General features: G+C 39.4%; 1 protein-coding gene across 4 annotated transcripts in view; it reads right to left on the bottom strand.

Annotated features, from left to right (window-relative positions):
* Nucleotides 1–350: 350 nt before the first annotated feature.
* sirt6 (sirtuin 6) overlaps nt 351–15,478 on the bottom strand; it is a 58,179-nt gene continuing 43,051 nt past the window's right edge. For 2 of the 4 annotated variants that reach the window (XM_078555632.1, XM_078555635.1), the window contains 5 exons: nt 14,937–14,996; nt 13,263–13,358; nt 7,556–7,636; nt 4,710–4,833; nt 351–1,669 (listed from right to left, as the gene is read on the bottom strand). In XM_078555632.1, the coding sequence (XP_078411758.1) occupies nt 1,316–1,669; nt 4,710–4,833; nt 7,556–7,636; nt 13,263–13,358; nt 14,937–14,996 (715 nt within the window). In that variant the 3' untranslated portion in view covers nt 351–1,315. The remainder of the gene's footprint in view (nt 1,670–4,709; nt 4,834–7,555; nt 7,637–13,262; nt 13,359–14,936; nt 14,997–15,478) is intronic. The other 2 variants (XM_078555633.1, XM_078555634.1) reach the window with 2 other exon arrangements.

The following is a 15,478-nucleotide window of genomic DNA, read 5'->3' as shown; positions in this document are numbered from 1 at the left end:
TGTATGGGATCTTTTGAGAGGTTTTGTTTGACAACTCTTCTGAAAGATGGAATCTCTGGTAGTATAAACCTCCCCCAGTACTGCAATGGAGCATCAGGCTGGATTACGTGCTCAAGTCTCTCTCGAGTGGAACTTGAACACACAATCTCTGATTTGGGACTATAGCGCAGCCATCGGCAGAAAGTTGACACCAAGGGTTCTAGTACCATTTGGAATTCAGGGTTTCTCTATCACGTACAAAAACAGTATTTGCATCAATTGAATATAATTCAAGTTAACTGACAGAAGACTATTGGATTAGGTTTGCTCATTTGTACTGTAATTGCTGAAGTATGCTTACCACCCGATGCTTTAGTGTTGGAGTATTCAATGTTTATTTGGTTTCACATTCATTGTTTGTTATGTTTTGTCTGCATAATAATCAGCGCACTTCAATGTCTGAAATCCTTTGAGACATTGACATCATTAGCTGCTACATAAATGGAAGAACAGTATCGCTATTCATCACTCAGAACAGATTAACTGCTAGCAAATAAATTTACCAACAAAAGTTACAGCTGCCCCCGTGGAGACATTAAATTTAAGCCTGAGGGAGAATCTCATTATGTAAAGCATTGTGCCCAGGTTTCAAATGCCGGAATAATCTTCAAATAATAAGCAAAAAAAAAAAATTTCATCGAGGACAAGACCAAGCTGCCTTAATCTTACTTTGACAACTGGCTGAATAGGCTATACATTGGAAATTAAAAGGGGCATCAAGCCCCCAGTAGAGCTTAATTTTCATGTGACTCATCTGAAAGAGCAAAATCCTGCTGGTGCTAACATTTCCAATTCACAACACTCCAATCGTGATATCTGTGCTGCACTATACCGTAGCTGTAAGTTGCACGTAGCTTGAAAAACTGAGCAGCAAAACAGATTATTTTTCTTATTTATAGAAAAAAGTATCAAACTTTTGCCTGAAAAATTCCAAAGACACCAAGTACAACGATCCTTGACATTTCATGAATTCCAGGGGGCAAGGCCTGCTTTTTAAGTCTACATAAACTACACTAGTTAATGCTCAAATATTCCTACTGTTCCCTTTAATGCACTTCAGAATGGAGATTTCCAGTGCTGCTTTCTTTTGAGCTACAATTAAACAGGACCCTTTTACTTAGGGTTCAACTTATTCTTCCTCTAAAAACTTAAGGAGAGCCACAGCCAGGTTTGTTGTATTTAGCACAGAATTTAAAATAGTTAAATATAAAGTTACAATTAAACATTTATATTTGTAGAAAAAAAGTCCCAAAGTATTGTAGAAAGAGTTGCTGTTTCACACCATGACAGACTCCAGTTTGACGCGCTTACTCTCAAAGGTGTTACAATCCACCTCTTGGCAATCTTGCTTAAAAGAGCCATTGGCTTTCGAAGAGGCTGGCACCAGTGATTCTGATGCACTTGTCCCTTCTTCCTCAGTGTCACTACTTTGCCTGCTGACTTTGATTTTTGGTTTACTGTCGAGGTCTGTTTTGACAGGAAGTAGTATGCCCATTTCTGGTTTAATTGCTTCTGCTGTTTCCACCACCTGTGGTCCTTCCCATTTAGGGATTTCAATGCCAAGGTGCTTCATTAGTTTGGCCACAACTTCATCAACGTAACCAAATATCCGCAGATCTGAATGTCTGTCCTGGGAACACAAGGGGAAAGCAATTTAAAGTATCATACACAGGGCACAGATTGGTGATGTGAGATAACCAAAGTGCTTTTATGGAGTATCACTCAAGATCAAATATTGTAATAATTCTCACATACTAGGCAATAGAGGGTATTGCATCAAGGACACATCGAGCTATCACAACCTCACTTTGGCACACTGGCTGAACAGCTGAGTGCCGGAATTTAAGGGGGTCACCAAGTGCCTAGGAAATAATATTTTTCAGCTGATTATGTGGTTCTGAACAGAGCAAAACCGTGCTAAATCATATTTCAAAATCATCCCACCCCCCCTTCTCCAACTCAGATACATGTACAGCATTAAAACATAGAATCTTATAGACAACCATTTGGTCTATTATGCCTGTTCTTTGATTAACTATCCAATTAATCCCACTCCCCAGCTCTTCTCCCATAGCCGTGCCCAATTTTCCTTTTCAAGTATTCACTGGATGCCCTTTAGAAGGTTGCAACTGAATTTGCTTCCACTGCCCTTTCAGTAAACTTTACATTTATGACAAGTACACCAAGTTTAAGAAACTGAACAACAAAATAATGCTTTTAGTTAATTATAGAAAAAAAGTATCTAACATGTGAATGAAAAATTCCAAACATGGGAAGTACAAATGATTCTCGATATTACATGAATTCTAGGGACCGAGACAATCTCTGCTGCTTAAGTCTATATAAAAACTGTCATGCCTGGTTTAAATTATACACTACTGAATTGACATAATTACAGTTTTGACAAATGAATCAGATAACAAAGGTGTTGCATCAATTTATATACTCAGTTGGTACTAAATACAGGAAGGTCTATTGCTGTAACCAGGATACCAATCCTCAGTTTATTGGTATAGATACTTGTTGATGTTAGGTGAATGCAATCAACATCCAACTAACCTGAACTAATTTGACTGGCATCAGGGAGGACTTTTCTAAAGAATACCAAAGCACGTAATTCAAAATACAAATATGTACGAGAAAAGACAGACTTGCATGTATATAGCACCTTTCATGATTTCAGGACATCACAATATGCTTTATAGCTAATAAAGGACTTTGAAGTGTAGTCACTGCTGTTAATGTAGGAAACATGGCAGCCAATTTACACACTGCAAGGTTGCACAAACAGCAATGAGATAATGATTAGGTAATTTTTAAAAATTCATTCACAGGATGCAAGTGTCAGTGGTAAAGCCAGTATTTATTGAAAATTCCTAATTGTTCTTGAGGTGGTAGTAAGTCACCTTCTTGCATACAACTGACTGTCTTGCTAAGCCATTGCAGTGGGCAGTTAAGGCTCACTCAAATTGCTGAGAGTCTGCAGTCAAACACAGGCCAGACCTGGAGAGGATGACAGATTTCTTTCCCTAAAGGATATTAGTGAACCAGATCAGTTTTTATGACAATCCTGTATAATCATGGTCACCATTACTAATACTAGCTTTTTATTCCAAATTTTATTTAATTGAATTTAAATTTTCCAGATTCTGTGGTGGAATTTGAACTCATGTCTCTGGTTCATTAATCCAGGCCTCTGGATTACTAGTCCAGTAACAGTATGTTACCCATACTCCATCTCTATAAGCGATGCTGGCTGAGGGATAAATAGTGGCCAGGACATCTTTGAATGGTTTTACAAAATGCAGTAGAGGAAAAGTTGCCCAGATCTTTGTAGAACCATCCCAGCCTATGCAGTTGCTAGTGGTAACGAATTCCTGGTTTTCTCGAGAGCTTGGTTAGAAAATTCACACGGTGACAGAAAGTGAAGGCCAAACAAACAAGGTTATCATGCCCAGAGCTGACAGCTTCTGACGGACACTACAGATGCTGAATATTGTCATAATCTATTTACAGATAGATTTTTTGTAGTTATGTTTGAACTCTGATTTGGGAGACATAATTACTTTTTAGAGGGTAAGGGCCAGAATGGAGAGAGGTGACAGAGAGGGAATCTGCTGTTCAATGTAATACCACCATCCACTTAAAAAACTCTTTAAATAAACAACTGAATTCTCGTTCTGTCTCCTAGGCCCAACCATCTTCAGCCTGTTCATCACTGACCTTCTCTTCAACACAAGATCAGCGTTCAGTGCCATTCGCAACTCCTCAGATGCTGAAATAGTCTGTGCCCACATGCAGCAGGACTGATAAGTCGTAAGTAGCATTTGTGTCACACAAGTCCCAGGCAATGGTCAACTCCAACAAGAAAGAATCTAACCATTCCCTCCTTGACATTCAAAGGCATTATCATTGCTGAATCTGCCACTATCAACATTCTGGGGGAGGTTACCATTAACCAAAAACTTACCTGGGTCAGCCAAATAAAAATACTGTGCCTACAATTGCAGGCCATAGGCTAGGCACTTGGTGGCAAATAAACCATCTCCTAACTTGCGAAGCCTTTCTATGCTCAAAAAGGCACAAGTTAGGAATGCAAAGGAACAGTCTCCACGTGCCTGGATGAGTGCAGCTCCAACGACACTCAAGAAGCTTGACACCATCCAATGGCAGCCCATTCAGCACCGTCAACATTCACCCCCTCCACCACGGCTGCCTTATGCACCATCCACAAGCTGCACTGAAGCACCTCGCTAGAACTTTTTCAACTGCATTACAACATTACAAAATATGCATCTACTCCATCAATTTGTTAGAGTGTTAGTTTGTTTACCCAATTTCCCTGTTAGTTGCATGCATATAAAAGCAATACAGTTTAAAAAAAATTATTCTCAGGGTTTGGGTGAGAAATGTTTACTGGACATCTTTATTTGCCCTGAACACAACTGAGACGTGCACTACTCTACTTCAGTCAGCAGTTAAGAGTAAGGCACCTTGATGTGGGCAAGAATGCAGGTTTCCAACCCCAACTTTATGTGAACATTAAAGAACCAGTTGGGCTTTACAACAGATAGCTTTTTATTTCCAGGTTTCTTTTAAAAACTAAATTCATATTCCAAACCTGCCATGATGAGATTTGAACTCTCATTCCTTGGATTATTTGTACCTACCAGCTTTGTGGCCTGAAGGTTAACTATAACCAGCTTTCCTCCCCTCTTTTTTGTATTGAATGGCAGATTGCTGCTTGGTTTGATCTGAAGAGAACTCCCCAACGTAATGGCGAGGTCGGACTTCCTGTAGCAGGGAGGCAGGGAGCAGGGAGGGAAGGAAACAGAGTAAAAGTCTGCAGAGATCTGGTTTTTCAGCTGAGGACCTAGAAATTTGGAATTAACATCACAATTTCTAGTTGATAACACATGGCATTGCTCAGACTGAAATAGCACAATTCAAAAAATATTGAACATATTAAAAATAATTCACCACCTTCTAATTATTTCTTTTTGGTTTCTTAATTTCACTCGTAACCAACTTTTTATTTAACTGGTACTTAATCTAACTCTCCTCTGCATTCTTTCACGATTGCTTTAAAATATACCTATGAAATTTCTCAATTTATGCAGATAATTCTAATTAGATGTGCTTATCCTGTGGCAGCATAAACTGTGATTATGTTTGCGAGTTTCTTTCTTAAAGCAATAAAGGAGTGGAGAGCAACATGTAGTGAACACATGGGCTAAACAAGGATGTGGGGGGAGAGAGGATTGATCGGGGAAGTTCAAGGCTGGAGTGGGGAGTGGCACACTAACAAGAAACCCAGAACAGAGGGTAGAAAGAATACAGGAAGCTGTTCATATGGAAAGCAAAAACATTAGCTAGTTGTCTAAATGCTGTTTGTGGGATTGTGCTGTGCACAAAACAAGTGCTGCATTTGCCTATGATACACTTAAAAAGTAATTCACTGACTGTGAAACAACTTGGGATCATTCTGGTTTTAATCATGGAGCACTAGTTAAATGCAAGACTTTCTGTCTGTAAGTGAAGGGTAGGGTGTCGGGAGCAGGAAGCAGCCAGGTCTGGGCTAAGACCAGAGGAGAACAGTGAAGTGTTGAACTTGGGGCTGCAGAAAGGCAACTGGAAAGTTCAGGTTGCTAGCACTTTGTATACCAGTAGTTCCATTGCTCATGGGTATTACAGATTGGCTAAAAGCAAAATACTGCGGAAGCTGGAAATCTGAAACAAAAACAAAAAATGCTGGAAAAACTCAGCAGGTCTGACAGCATCTGTGGAGAAAAAGACAGAGTGGTTGTGGGTTTGAAAGGTGCTGTCTAAAAGAGTTTCTTTTTTTGTTTTCCTGCCAAAAGGAACAATTTCACATTTTTCCACATTATACTCCATTTGACAGATCATGTGGGCAAGTGTGGAATTGTTCATTTTGGCAGGAAGAATAAAAAAGCTTATTATTTAAATGGTGAGAGGTTGAGGAGCTCTGAGATTCAGAGGGATCTGAGTATACTAGTGCATGAATCACAAAAGGTTAGTATGCAGGTACAAGTAATTAGGAAAGTTAATAGAATTTATCATTTATTTTGAGGGGAATTGATTACAAAAGTAGGAAGGTTATGCTTCATTTGTACAGGGTAGTGGTGAGACTGCATCTGGATTACTGTGTACAGTACTTGTCTCCTTATTTAAAGAAAGATGTAAATGTGTTAGAAGCAGTTCACAGAAGGTTTACTAGACTAATACCAGGACAGGTTAGGCTTGTATCCACTGGAAATTAGAAGAGTAAGAGGCGACTTAATTGAAACCTTTAAGATCCCAAGGGGTCTCGACACAGTGGATGAGGAGAGGATTCTTCCTCTTGTGGAAGAATCTAGAACAAGAGTTCACTGTTTAAAAATAAGGGGTTGCTCATTTAATACAGAGATGAGGAGAAATTCTCTCTCTCAGAGGGTTGAGTGTCTTTGGAGCTCTCTTCCTCAAAAGTCGGTGGATGTAGGATCTTTGAATATTTTTAAGGTAGAGCTGGATAAGATTCTTGGGGTAGGCAGGAATGTAGGGTTGAGATTACTTTCAGATCAGCCACGATCTTATTGAATAGCGGAGCAGGCTTGAGGGACTGAGTGGCCTACTGCTGCTCTTAATTCGTATTTTCATAGTCTGAAAGAGGAAAGGCAGCCAGTGCATTTTGCCTGAGATCAGGATTGCTCCCAAGGCTTGGTGTAATGAATGAGGCCCTGCTTCATTCATTACACCAAGATGGAAAAAGACGATTTTTTTTTTCCAGAACTGAAATATTCCTTGGTGCTTATGGGGCAAAATTTTGTTTCAGGATCTACGGCAGGTGGATGAGGAAAGGTAATAACAACTATCTTGAAAATGTAATTGGTGAAACTGGTGATGTACCAAGAGAGAAAGGATTTGTGCCATGTAACCAGTGTATGATGAAAGTATAAAATGACTAAGTAGAAAGAAAACAGAGACTTAAACATGTGACCAAAGAGAAAGAGGAAAATTGATCAATAGCTGAACCTGCATGGCACAAGTGGTTGACTCTGCTGAAATAGCCTATCACATCAGTTTGCTTCATTACCAGTATCGCAGGGCAACTAGCATTGGGCAATAAGTGCCTGCAATAAAAATATAAAATTGTTTCAAAACGGCCAGCAACAAGAACCTAGTGATATAGTAAGCTGTAGTATCAAAGAACAAAATGTGTACTGGGTGCAAACCTTGTGAACAACACATATTCCTAATCTTAATAATCTAACACCTCGAAGCTCAAACTGATGTCTCAAATGTTGTCTAGAGTTCAGTAATGAGACGAGGAAATTTGCAAGTACATTTGTGAGGCATAGTACCCATGTTTAACCAATCAGGAGTCATCAAAATAATTGCCCTACTAAAAATTAGGACCATTCTCTTTAAAATTAGTAAACAAAAGAAAATGGAAGTTATAAAGTTACAAAATTATGTTTTGCCAATTTCTGCCACTATTAATCAGTTTCAGACATACCTACAGGCTTCATCTGCCAAACTGAGGTCCCGCTCAGGTAAAGAATCTTCCCAGTCCAAAATGGTATCTCGTAACTTTCCTCTGGAAACAAAATTTAAAACAGTCAATGTCTGCAGCATCCTAAACAATTCTTCCTCCAGAAACACGCTGACCTTTCTAACACTGCTAATCAAGAAACACACACAGACCGTGATATCTTTAATGTGAACTGACAGGAGTCATGAGCTAAATAACCAATGACAGCAGTAAGTACATCTTGTTCAATTATGATTGAAGCACTACTGATTCTCATCCTGCACACAGGCATTATGTTTAATGTTAAGATTGCATACACAGGAACAGATGTTATAACTATGGTATAAAGTCAATGCTACTATCCGTTTTTAACGCATTTTTAAAAATTTCGAAATAAATATATATGACATGTTCATAAATAAGAATTATTGTGATCATCACTTATCAGTCAACGCACCGTTGTAGGCACATTTGCGAAACTGTGAATAACTCTTGTGTATTCTACAAGGATAGAACAGTGCTATATTACTGATTACACTGGTTCAAACACATGCAGCTGCAAGGTTCTGAAAGGTTGCTCTAATAGGGGGCAGTTTTCCAGGGTCTGGAAGGATCTCCACTATCACACGTTAACTCAGCAATATCATCTCTGCTCTGAGCTTGGGAAATTGAGACATGCTAGAGGACGGAAAACATGGGTAGCTCCTGACCCAAGGTGAAAAATGTTGATTTGATGCCTTGGGCTTGTAGACACGGCAGAGACAGAATTAGCGTATCTGATGTCAGATATAATAATTTTCATAATGTTATTGTAGAGTACAGTAATAGTGAGGTCTGTGTCTATGAGGGTGTGTTTGTGTTTGTGTGTGTGTGTGCGCGTCCATGCGCACGTGACTTAATTAAAGTAAAGGCAGCTGGTCTGAAGGCTTTGATGTATCAGAAGATAATCTAGGTTTAAAATGTTAAGTTGGTAAACATGGGGGAAGTTTTAGAATGTAAGGTGTAAAGGGAACATTTGCATTTAGGCAGTGAAATGTTACACCTAGCAGGAGAAGTTAAGAAACAGTGTGTTTATTTTTCCCAAAGATTACTGGTGAAATTTGTACTTTGATGCTTATTATTAGAGGTACAAGTCCAAAGACATAGTGAAACAATGGGAGTTTGCATTCAAAGGGGAAAATATGTATAAAGGAGAGAAGGCTGTGTGTAAGAGCAGGCATTCTAAGATCGAACAGAAGTGTGAAAAGCCTCCAGAATCTAAGCCTCAAGCTGCTGTCTACAAGGAACTGAGGCTGAGAAAAACTCACTTTGAATTTGACTGTTCAGGGTATTGTGTGTTACTTTGCCTGCGTCTTTTAAAATCTATGTGTCACTGTTGCCTTAACGGAGGTGTAACTGGGCTTTAGATTAATTATGGGATTTAGAAGTTATCATAGTAATAACTTGTATATCTATGGAGTTTAACGTAGATAAGTGTGAAGTTATCCATTTTGGTCGGAAGAATAAAAAGGCAACTTATTATTTAACTGGAGAGAAACTTCAGAATACTTCAGTGCAGAGGGATCTGGGTGTCCTCGTGCATGAATCGCTGAAAGCTAGTATGCAGGTACAGCAGGCAATAAGGAAGGCAAATGGAATTTTGACATTTATTGCCCAAGGAATAGAGTATAAAAATAGGGAAATGTTGTTGCAATTGTACAAGGCATTGGTGAGGCCGCACCTAGAGTACTGTGCACAGTTTTGGTCCCCTTACTTGAGGAAGGATGTAGTTGCATTGGAGGCGGTTCAGAGGAGGTTCACTAGATTGATTCCAGAGATGCGGGTCTTGGCTTATGAGGGGAGATTGAGCAGTTTAGGCCTATACTCACTAGAGTTTAGAAGGATGAGAGGAGACCTAATTGAAGTATATAAGATGCTAAAAGGGATAGACAAAGTAGAAGTGGAGCGGATGTTTCCCCTTGTGGGGCATTCTAGAACGAGAGGCCATAGTTTTAGGCTATGGGGTGATAGATTTAAGTCAGAGATGAGGAGGAAATACTTTTCTCAAAGGGTCGTCAATCTGTGGAATTCACTACCTCAGAGTGCAGTGGATGCTGGGACGCTGAATAAATTTGAGGAGATAGACAGGTTTTTAATTAGTAATGGGTTGAAAGGTTACGGGGAGAGGGCAGGAAATTGGAGTTGAGGCCAAAATGAGATCAGCCATGATCATATTGAATGGCGGGGCAGGCTGGAGGGGCAGAATTGCCTACTCCTGCTCCTAGTTCTTATGTATGTGCTTAAAATCATTTCTTCTATTAATAAAGGTTTAATTAAGTTTTGTAAGAAACCTATAAGACCAGGTGACCTTCTTTTACTGAATTCAAAGCCCGTATCTTGAACTAAGTACAAATTGCAATTAGTTGTGGCAGCTGCTTCAAGTTTTCTTCTGGGATTTGGGCAGCTTGGCACTTACCGTCTGCCTGCCATAACACTGATCAAAGTATTCATGATAATTAAAGGTATGGAAATGCGTTCAAGTAGAACTAGGGGGCCACCTGCACAAAAAGGGGAAGCAGAGATAAAGTTGAATGTTTAGAAGCTTTACTTTTTCCCAGTGGGTGTGGAACAAGATTCTGGAGAAGATAGTGATGACTGATTCTATATAGCCCTTGAATAAGACTTTAGATGGAAAACTACCAAACAAGGTCATCATACTGGAAGAGTAAATCATTCCTGGATAATGAAGAGTGAATAGGGGGCCTCTTGGAGAGGGTTTCTTGACAGAGGACACCTGAATCAATTAAATGTTCTGCAATTTTTTCCTCACATAAGGTAAGGGAACAAGATGGTCAGCGCAGGCTGGGGGTGATACAGTCAGCCTATGAATGAGATTGAGCCTGATGAACCTCTTTCAGCTTAGCTATGCAAAATTGAGACTATGATAGCACCATGAACCTGTTCCTACTCTCTGGCCAAAAATGTGACTGATGCAGCTCCTTAAAGCTCCTCAGATTAGAGCGTAACAACTTCCTTATGAAGCAAAAATGATTAAGGAGATCTGAAGGGATACTCTGGAATGGGCTTTATAAATACTTGACCTAACTATATTCTCCTTTATGTTTAACTTTAACCAAGTCAAACATACTCTAACAATGGTTGAAGGCATGATCTGGAATTCCAAACTGATAGCAGAATCTCTCGGCCATTTTGAAAGCTGGGGTGCTGAAACACCAGCCCTGCTGTTCAGCATCCATCAGTGTCGAAGCGTATTTTAAAATTCCCCTTAATGAACTTCATACGGTCAAAGCTAAGTGGTTGTAGAGTTCTCAGTATACGTTATGTGTGGGCATCAGCCTTCAGCTTCTCACTATGTACACTCTGATAACTGGGCCCAAAGTTGGAAGGCAGGCATTTTACAATTAATTGTATGGGTCAAGGCTGTCATGATGGAGCAAAACCTACAGCTCCCTGAATATGTGGCCAGCAATTTTTCTGCAATAAATTACCTCACCCCCAATTCTCCTTTCAACTGTCTTTGTTTCCATTCATCCTAACATCACTACGGCGCAATCACTAAGATCATACGATTCTGACACTGACTGAAAACCAGGAAACACAACTGGGAGTTTATATTGCTCTCAATTTAATATGTGGTTAAAATAAAATATAACAAACTTTGCAATGTTATTAATTCTAATCATAAGTAATCTTCCAGCTCAACAAGACAGCTGTGTAACAATGTGATATGAATTATTTTACACCAAGCTGATTCAAGTCTCTTATTCACTTTCTCCCCACAGGAAGAATATGGCTCATGTCATGCAAGCAACTTGATTATCTGGAGTGAGGCGAGAAGCCGGAGCAGAAAAACAATCCACAGAAGTCTGAATTTATAATTTTCCAGCCAAATCAGAGAATGTAAGAAATGCTGACAAGCCTAGGTAGGAACATATATATCAAAAAATATGTATAAAAAGATATATTAAAAAAATATATATACACAAACACATATGCCTGCACAAACATTATATGTACCCATGCACACACACGTATGTGTGTGTGTATATATATGTGTGTGTGTGTATATGTATATATATGTGTGTGTGTATATGTATATATATATGTGTGTGTGTATATGTATATATCTTTTGCATTATCAGTTGTGTTGGAGAGTTGCTGGTCCCAGGAACTTAGCAAGGGGGCTTGCAGCTCTTCGCTTGCTGGTTTTGAATAATAAAAGATAAAAATAAAACTCAACCGCAGGCAGTGAGGCTTTTGGAAAACAGGCAGGCTGAAAAGGTAGTTTGCTTTATTATAGAGATAGCTGCGACAGCTTTGAGCTTTTTTTGCTGAGATAAGGTGGTTAGAAATGCTAGCAAAAAGTTGTAAACCATCTTTTAAATCAAGATAGATGACCCAAATGATGTGGGAATGTGTGGAGAATTCTTTATTTTGTATTTCTTTGCGAAGTTGTAGGAATCGAATTGACAAAGTCTGATCATATTGGCTATTCTGTATCATCACCTTGCTGTGAAATAAAGCAGCTTATCGATTTGTATCTGACCTTCTCTCAACAAGGATTTAATCAATTCATTTTGAGGAGATTGAAGAGGCACGTGTGAAAGACACAGATGAGCTGTGCTGGGTACAATAGTACTGTTGTGCCCATGACCATATTATCTTATAGATAGATACAGGACACTGCAATTTAATTCCCATAAAAGATGCTTACATCACTTGGTGCTCACACCCCAACTTAGGAGATGCAACAGACCTAGAGAAAGTACAATGGGCAGACCTACTTTTATAACTGACAGCGATGGAGTAAAACCTACAGCTCCCTTAATATGTGGCCAGCAATATTCAGCAATTTTTCTGCAATAAATTACCTACTCCCTAGTTCTCCTTTCAATTGTCTTTATTTCCATTCATCCCTAATATCACTATGGCATGATCACTAAAGTCATACATTTCTGATGCATTCAAATGGAAAATGTTTGTCCTAAATAGAATTTCAATCTTTGAATGCCTTTGTCAGAAATCACTGTCAAAAGCAGTTTGGTGTCAGGTATAGGGTTCGCACTCCTACACATCATTCAGAAACTCCAGTCACATGTATAGATGTCAGATGAGATCAGGACTAAATTTGACAGTAATAAAAACAGAAAATGCTGGAAAAACTCAGCAGGTCGGGCAGCATCTGTGGAGAGAGTAACAGTTAACGTTTCGAGTCCATTTGACTTTTCTTCTTACGGACGCAAAATGTCAACTTGTTTCTCTCTCCACTCATGCTGTCAGACCTGCTGAGTTTTTCCCGGCATTTCCTGTTTTTATTTCAGATTTCCAGCATCTGCAGAATTTTGTTTTTATCTAAGTTTGGCTGTGACGGTCTCTATGGTTGATTAACCAGCCAATATTCACCAGTTATAGCCTAATGCACAAAATTTGCCCTTTTAGGTGCATTACTGGAGAGTGGACAATGTTTTTGGAACTCTACACCAACAAGACCAACTTGTCTTCAGGTGGGTGCAAAAAAATAGAGGGACTGATATTACCAACCAATGTTAGATACACTCAACACTTGCAAAGAAATGAAGTCAGATTAAGCAGACATGAAAGGTGACCTGGAGTGTAAATGTTCCAAAATACATTACAATTATTCAATGTTTGGAGATAACGTGTGCAATAGAACATGACCAGGATCCGATACCTGCATGCTCGAAGGCCTCGCGCCTTTTTAACGTCACATAATTGGCCAGTCATTTTCAACCCCATTGTTCCAACTACTGTGTCTCGAACATACTGCCTGCAGTAGAGAAGAACCAATGGATTACCAAGCCAGCTTACGGTGAAAGTTAATACAAAAATCACACGCACTACACTCTAGGTCACTCGAGTTAAAGGACTCTGCACTCTTCATTTCCATTTCCATCCAGCAGTCAATCAGCTAGCAAAATAATAACTCGTAAGGCCCATCGAACATGTCAAGCCAGTTACTCTTCTAACTGAATGAAACCTGGGACAAAAGGGTTAAATTATGAGGACAGGCCTCATAAACTATGATCGTATTTCCTTTACTATAGAAGATTAATAGGTGATCAAAATGGAGTTTTTAAGGGATTTGATAATGAGAGAGAAAATATTTTTGGTGCGGAAACACAAAACAAGGGGATATAACTTTAAAATTCGAGCTTGGCCATTCAAGAGTGATGTCAGGAAGCACTTCCTCGCACAAAGAGTAGAAGAAGTCTAGAACTGGCAATCCCAGAAATCTCTTAAGGCTGAAAACTGATGGACAGAATTTTTGGTAGGTAGGAGTATTAAAGGGATATGAAACCAAGGCAAATAAAATGGAGTTAAGATACAGATCGGCTATGATTTAACTGAAATGTTGAACAGGCTATAGGCCCAAATCACCTACTCCTGTTCCAAGGCTCTTCCTATGTAAATGTAGCCAACAGTGATTGATCTTCAGGTTTCCTGTGGTTTTTAGTCAGCTCAACAGGGATAGGCAACAGTTCTCCTCTAAACAGTGGGTGCTAGTTATATCATGGAAATTAACTAACTGGAGTAAACAGTGTTTATGTGCAGTGCACAGGTGCGTGTAGTTTCTAGCTCACATGGATACAGAAACCAACAGACAGTGAAAATATGATAAGATGCTGAGTTACTGAGGAGACACACCAGTGTTAAAGTGCAGTGGATGAATGGGCTGAATGAATGCCCCCAGCATGTGTGTCAATTAGCTGACTTCACTGTAGCTAAAGTTACTAAGCTGTTTGGTCACTTACAGAAATATATAAAAATAAATTCAACTTGCATTAACTTGCTTCATGTTTGTACTCCACAGCCAACATTTCTGCCAAAGTAAAATGAAAACACAAAGACAGAGCAACATGGAATATACAAAGACAAGGCATCCCATTTATTTGTTGGCCTCAGGCCTAGCAAGAATAGTTGCAAAGTGGTGAGATACTAGTCAGCAGCCATGAATATATGGCAGCGTGGGCTCAACATCTAACGTATTCAACTTTTAATTAACATCCTCTAAGCTTTAAACCGTACAATGTTTCACCAACTTTTCCCTTTCAAAATAAAGCTATTAGACACATCAGCAGGCTGTCCAATGGCAATTACAAATTGATAATGATTACATTTGATCTTCTCAGAAACTTAAGATATTTCAACAGTTCATTAAAATGCATCTTAAATAAGACACTGGAGTCTGACCAATTGACTGAATTTCTGACTAAGGCATTGTGCAGTGGTGGGGGGTGGTGATACACAGGTCCTTGTGAGTGAATTGAGTTCTATCCAGGTGTTACTGCGGCATCAGAAATATTAAACCCAGGGATGCGGGGTTACAGAAATGGAGAGAACTTACTTGCCACATTTGGTGCATTCTTCCACAAACATGTTGCCATGGAGTTCTGACAGCTTGTCTCTGTGGAGAGAAAACCCAATGAAACATAAAAACCCAGCCGTAGCCAGTATATTTATACAGAATTTACAACTCAAACAGGCCATTCGGCCCAACTGATCCGTGTCAATGCTTATGCTCCACAACAGTCTCATCCCACCCCTACTTCATCTAACTCCATCAGCAGTTCCTTTCTTCCCCCATATGCTATCTAGCTTCCCCTTAAATGTATCTATATTATTTTCCCCTCAACCATGCCATGTGTCGCAAGCTCTACATTTAACCACTCTCTGGGTAAAGAAGTGTCTCCTGAATTCCTCATCGGATTTATTCGTGACTATCTTATATTTATGACCTTTAGTTTTGGATTGTCCTACAAGTGGAAACAGGGCTTTTTTCCAAACAATACTGCTATTGGAAAAGAGTGGAGTGAGGCTAGGACTTGAAGTGGCAGAATTCTCATTTGCTGAGTTTCATTAGGAGTTGGCATATGGTCAGAGGTGGAA

Source organism: Cetorhinus maximus, chromosome 13 (assembly GCF_964194155.1).
Source record: "Cetorhinus maximus chromosome 13, sCetMax3.hap1.1, whole genome shotgun sequence".
Lineage (NCBI taxonomy): Eukaryota > Metazoa > Chordata > Chondrichthyes > Lamniformes > Cetorhinidae > Cetorhinus > Cetorhinus maximus.
Note: the sequence above shows the minus strand (reverse complement) of the source record. Positions and strands in the feature narration are given on the sequence as shown.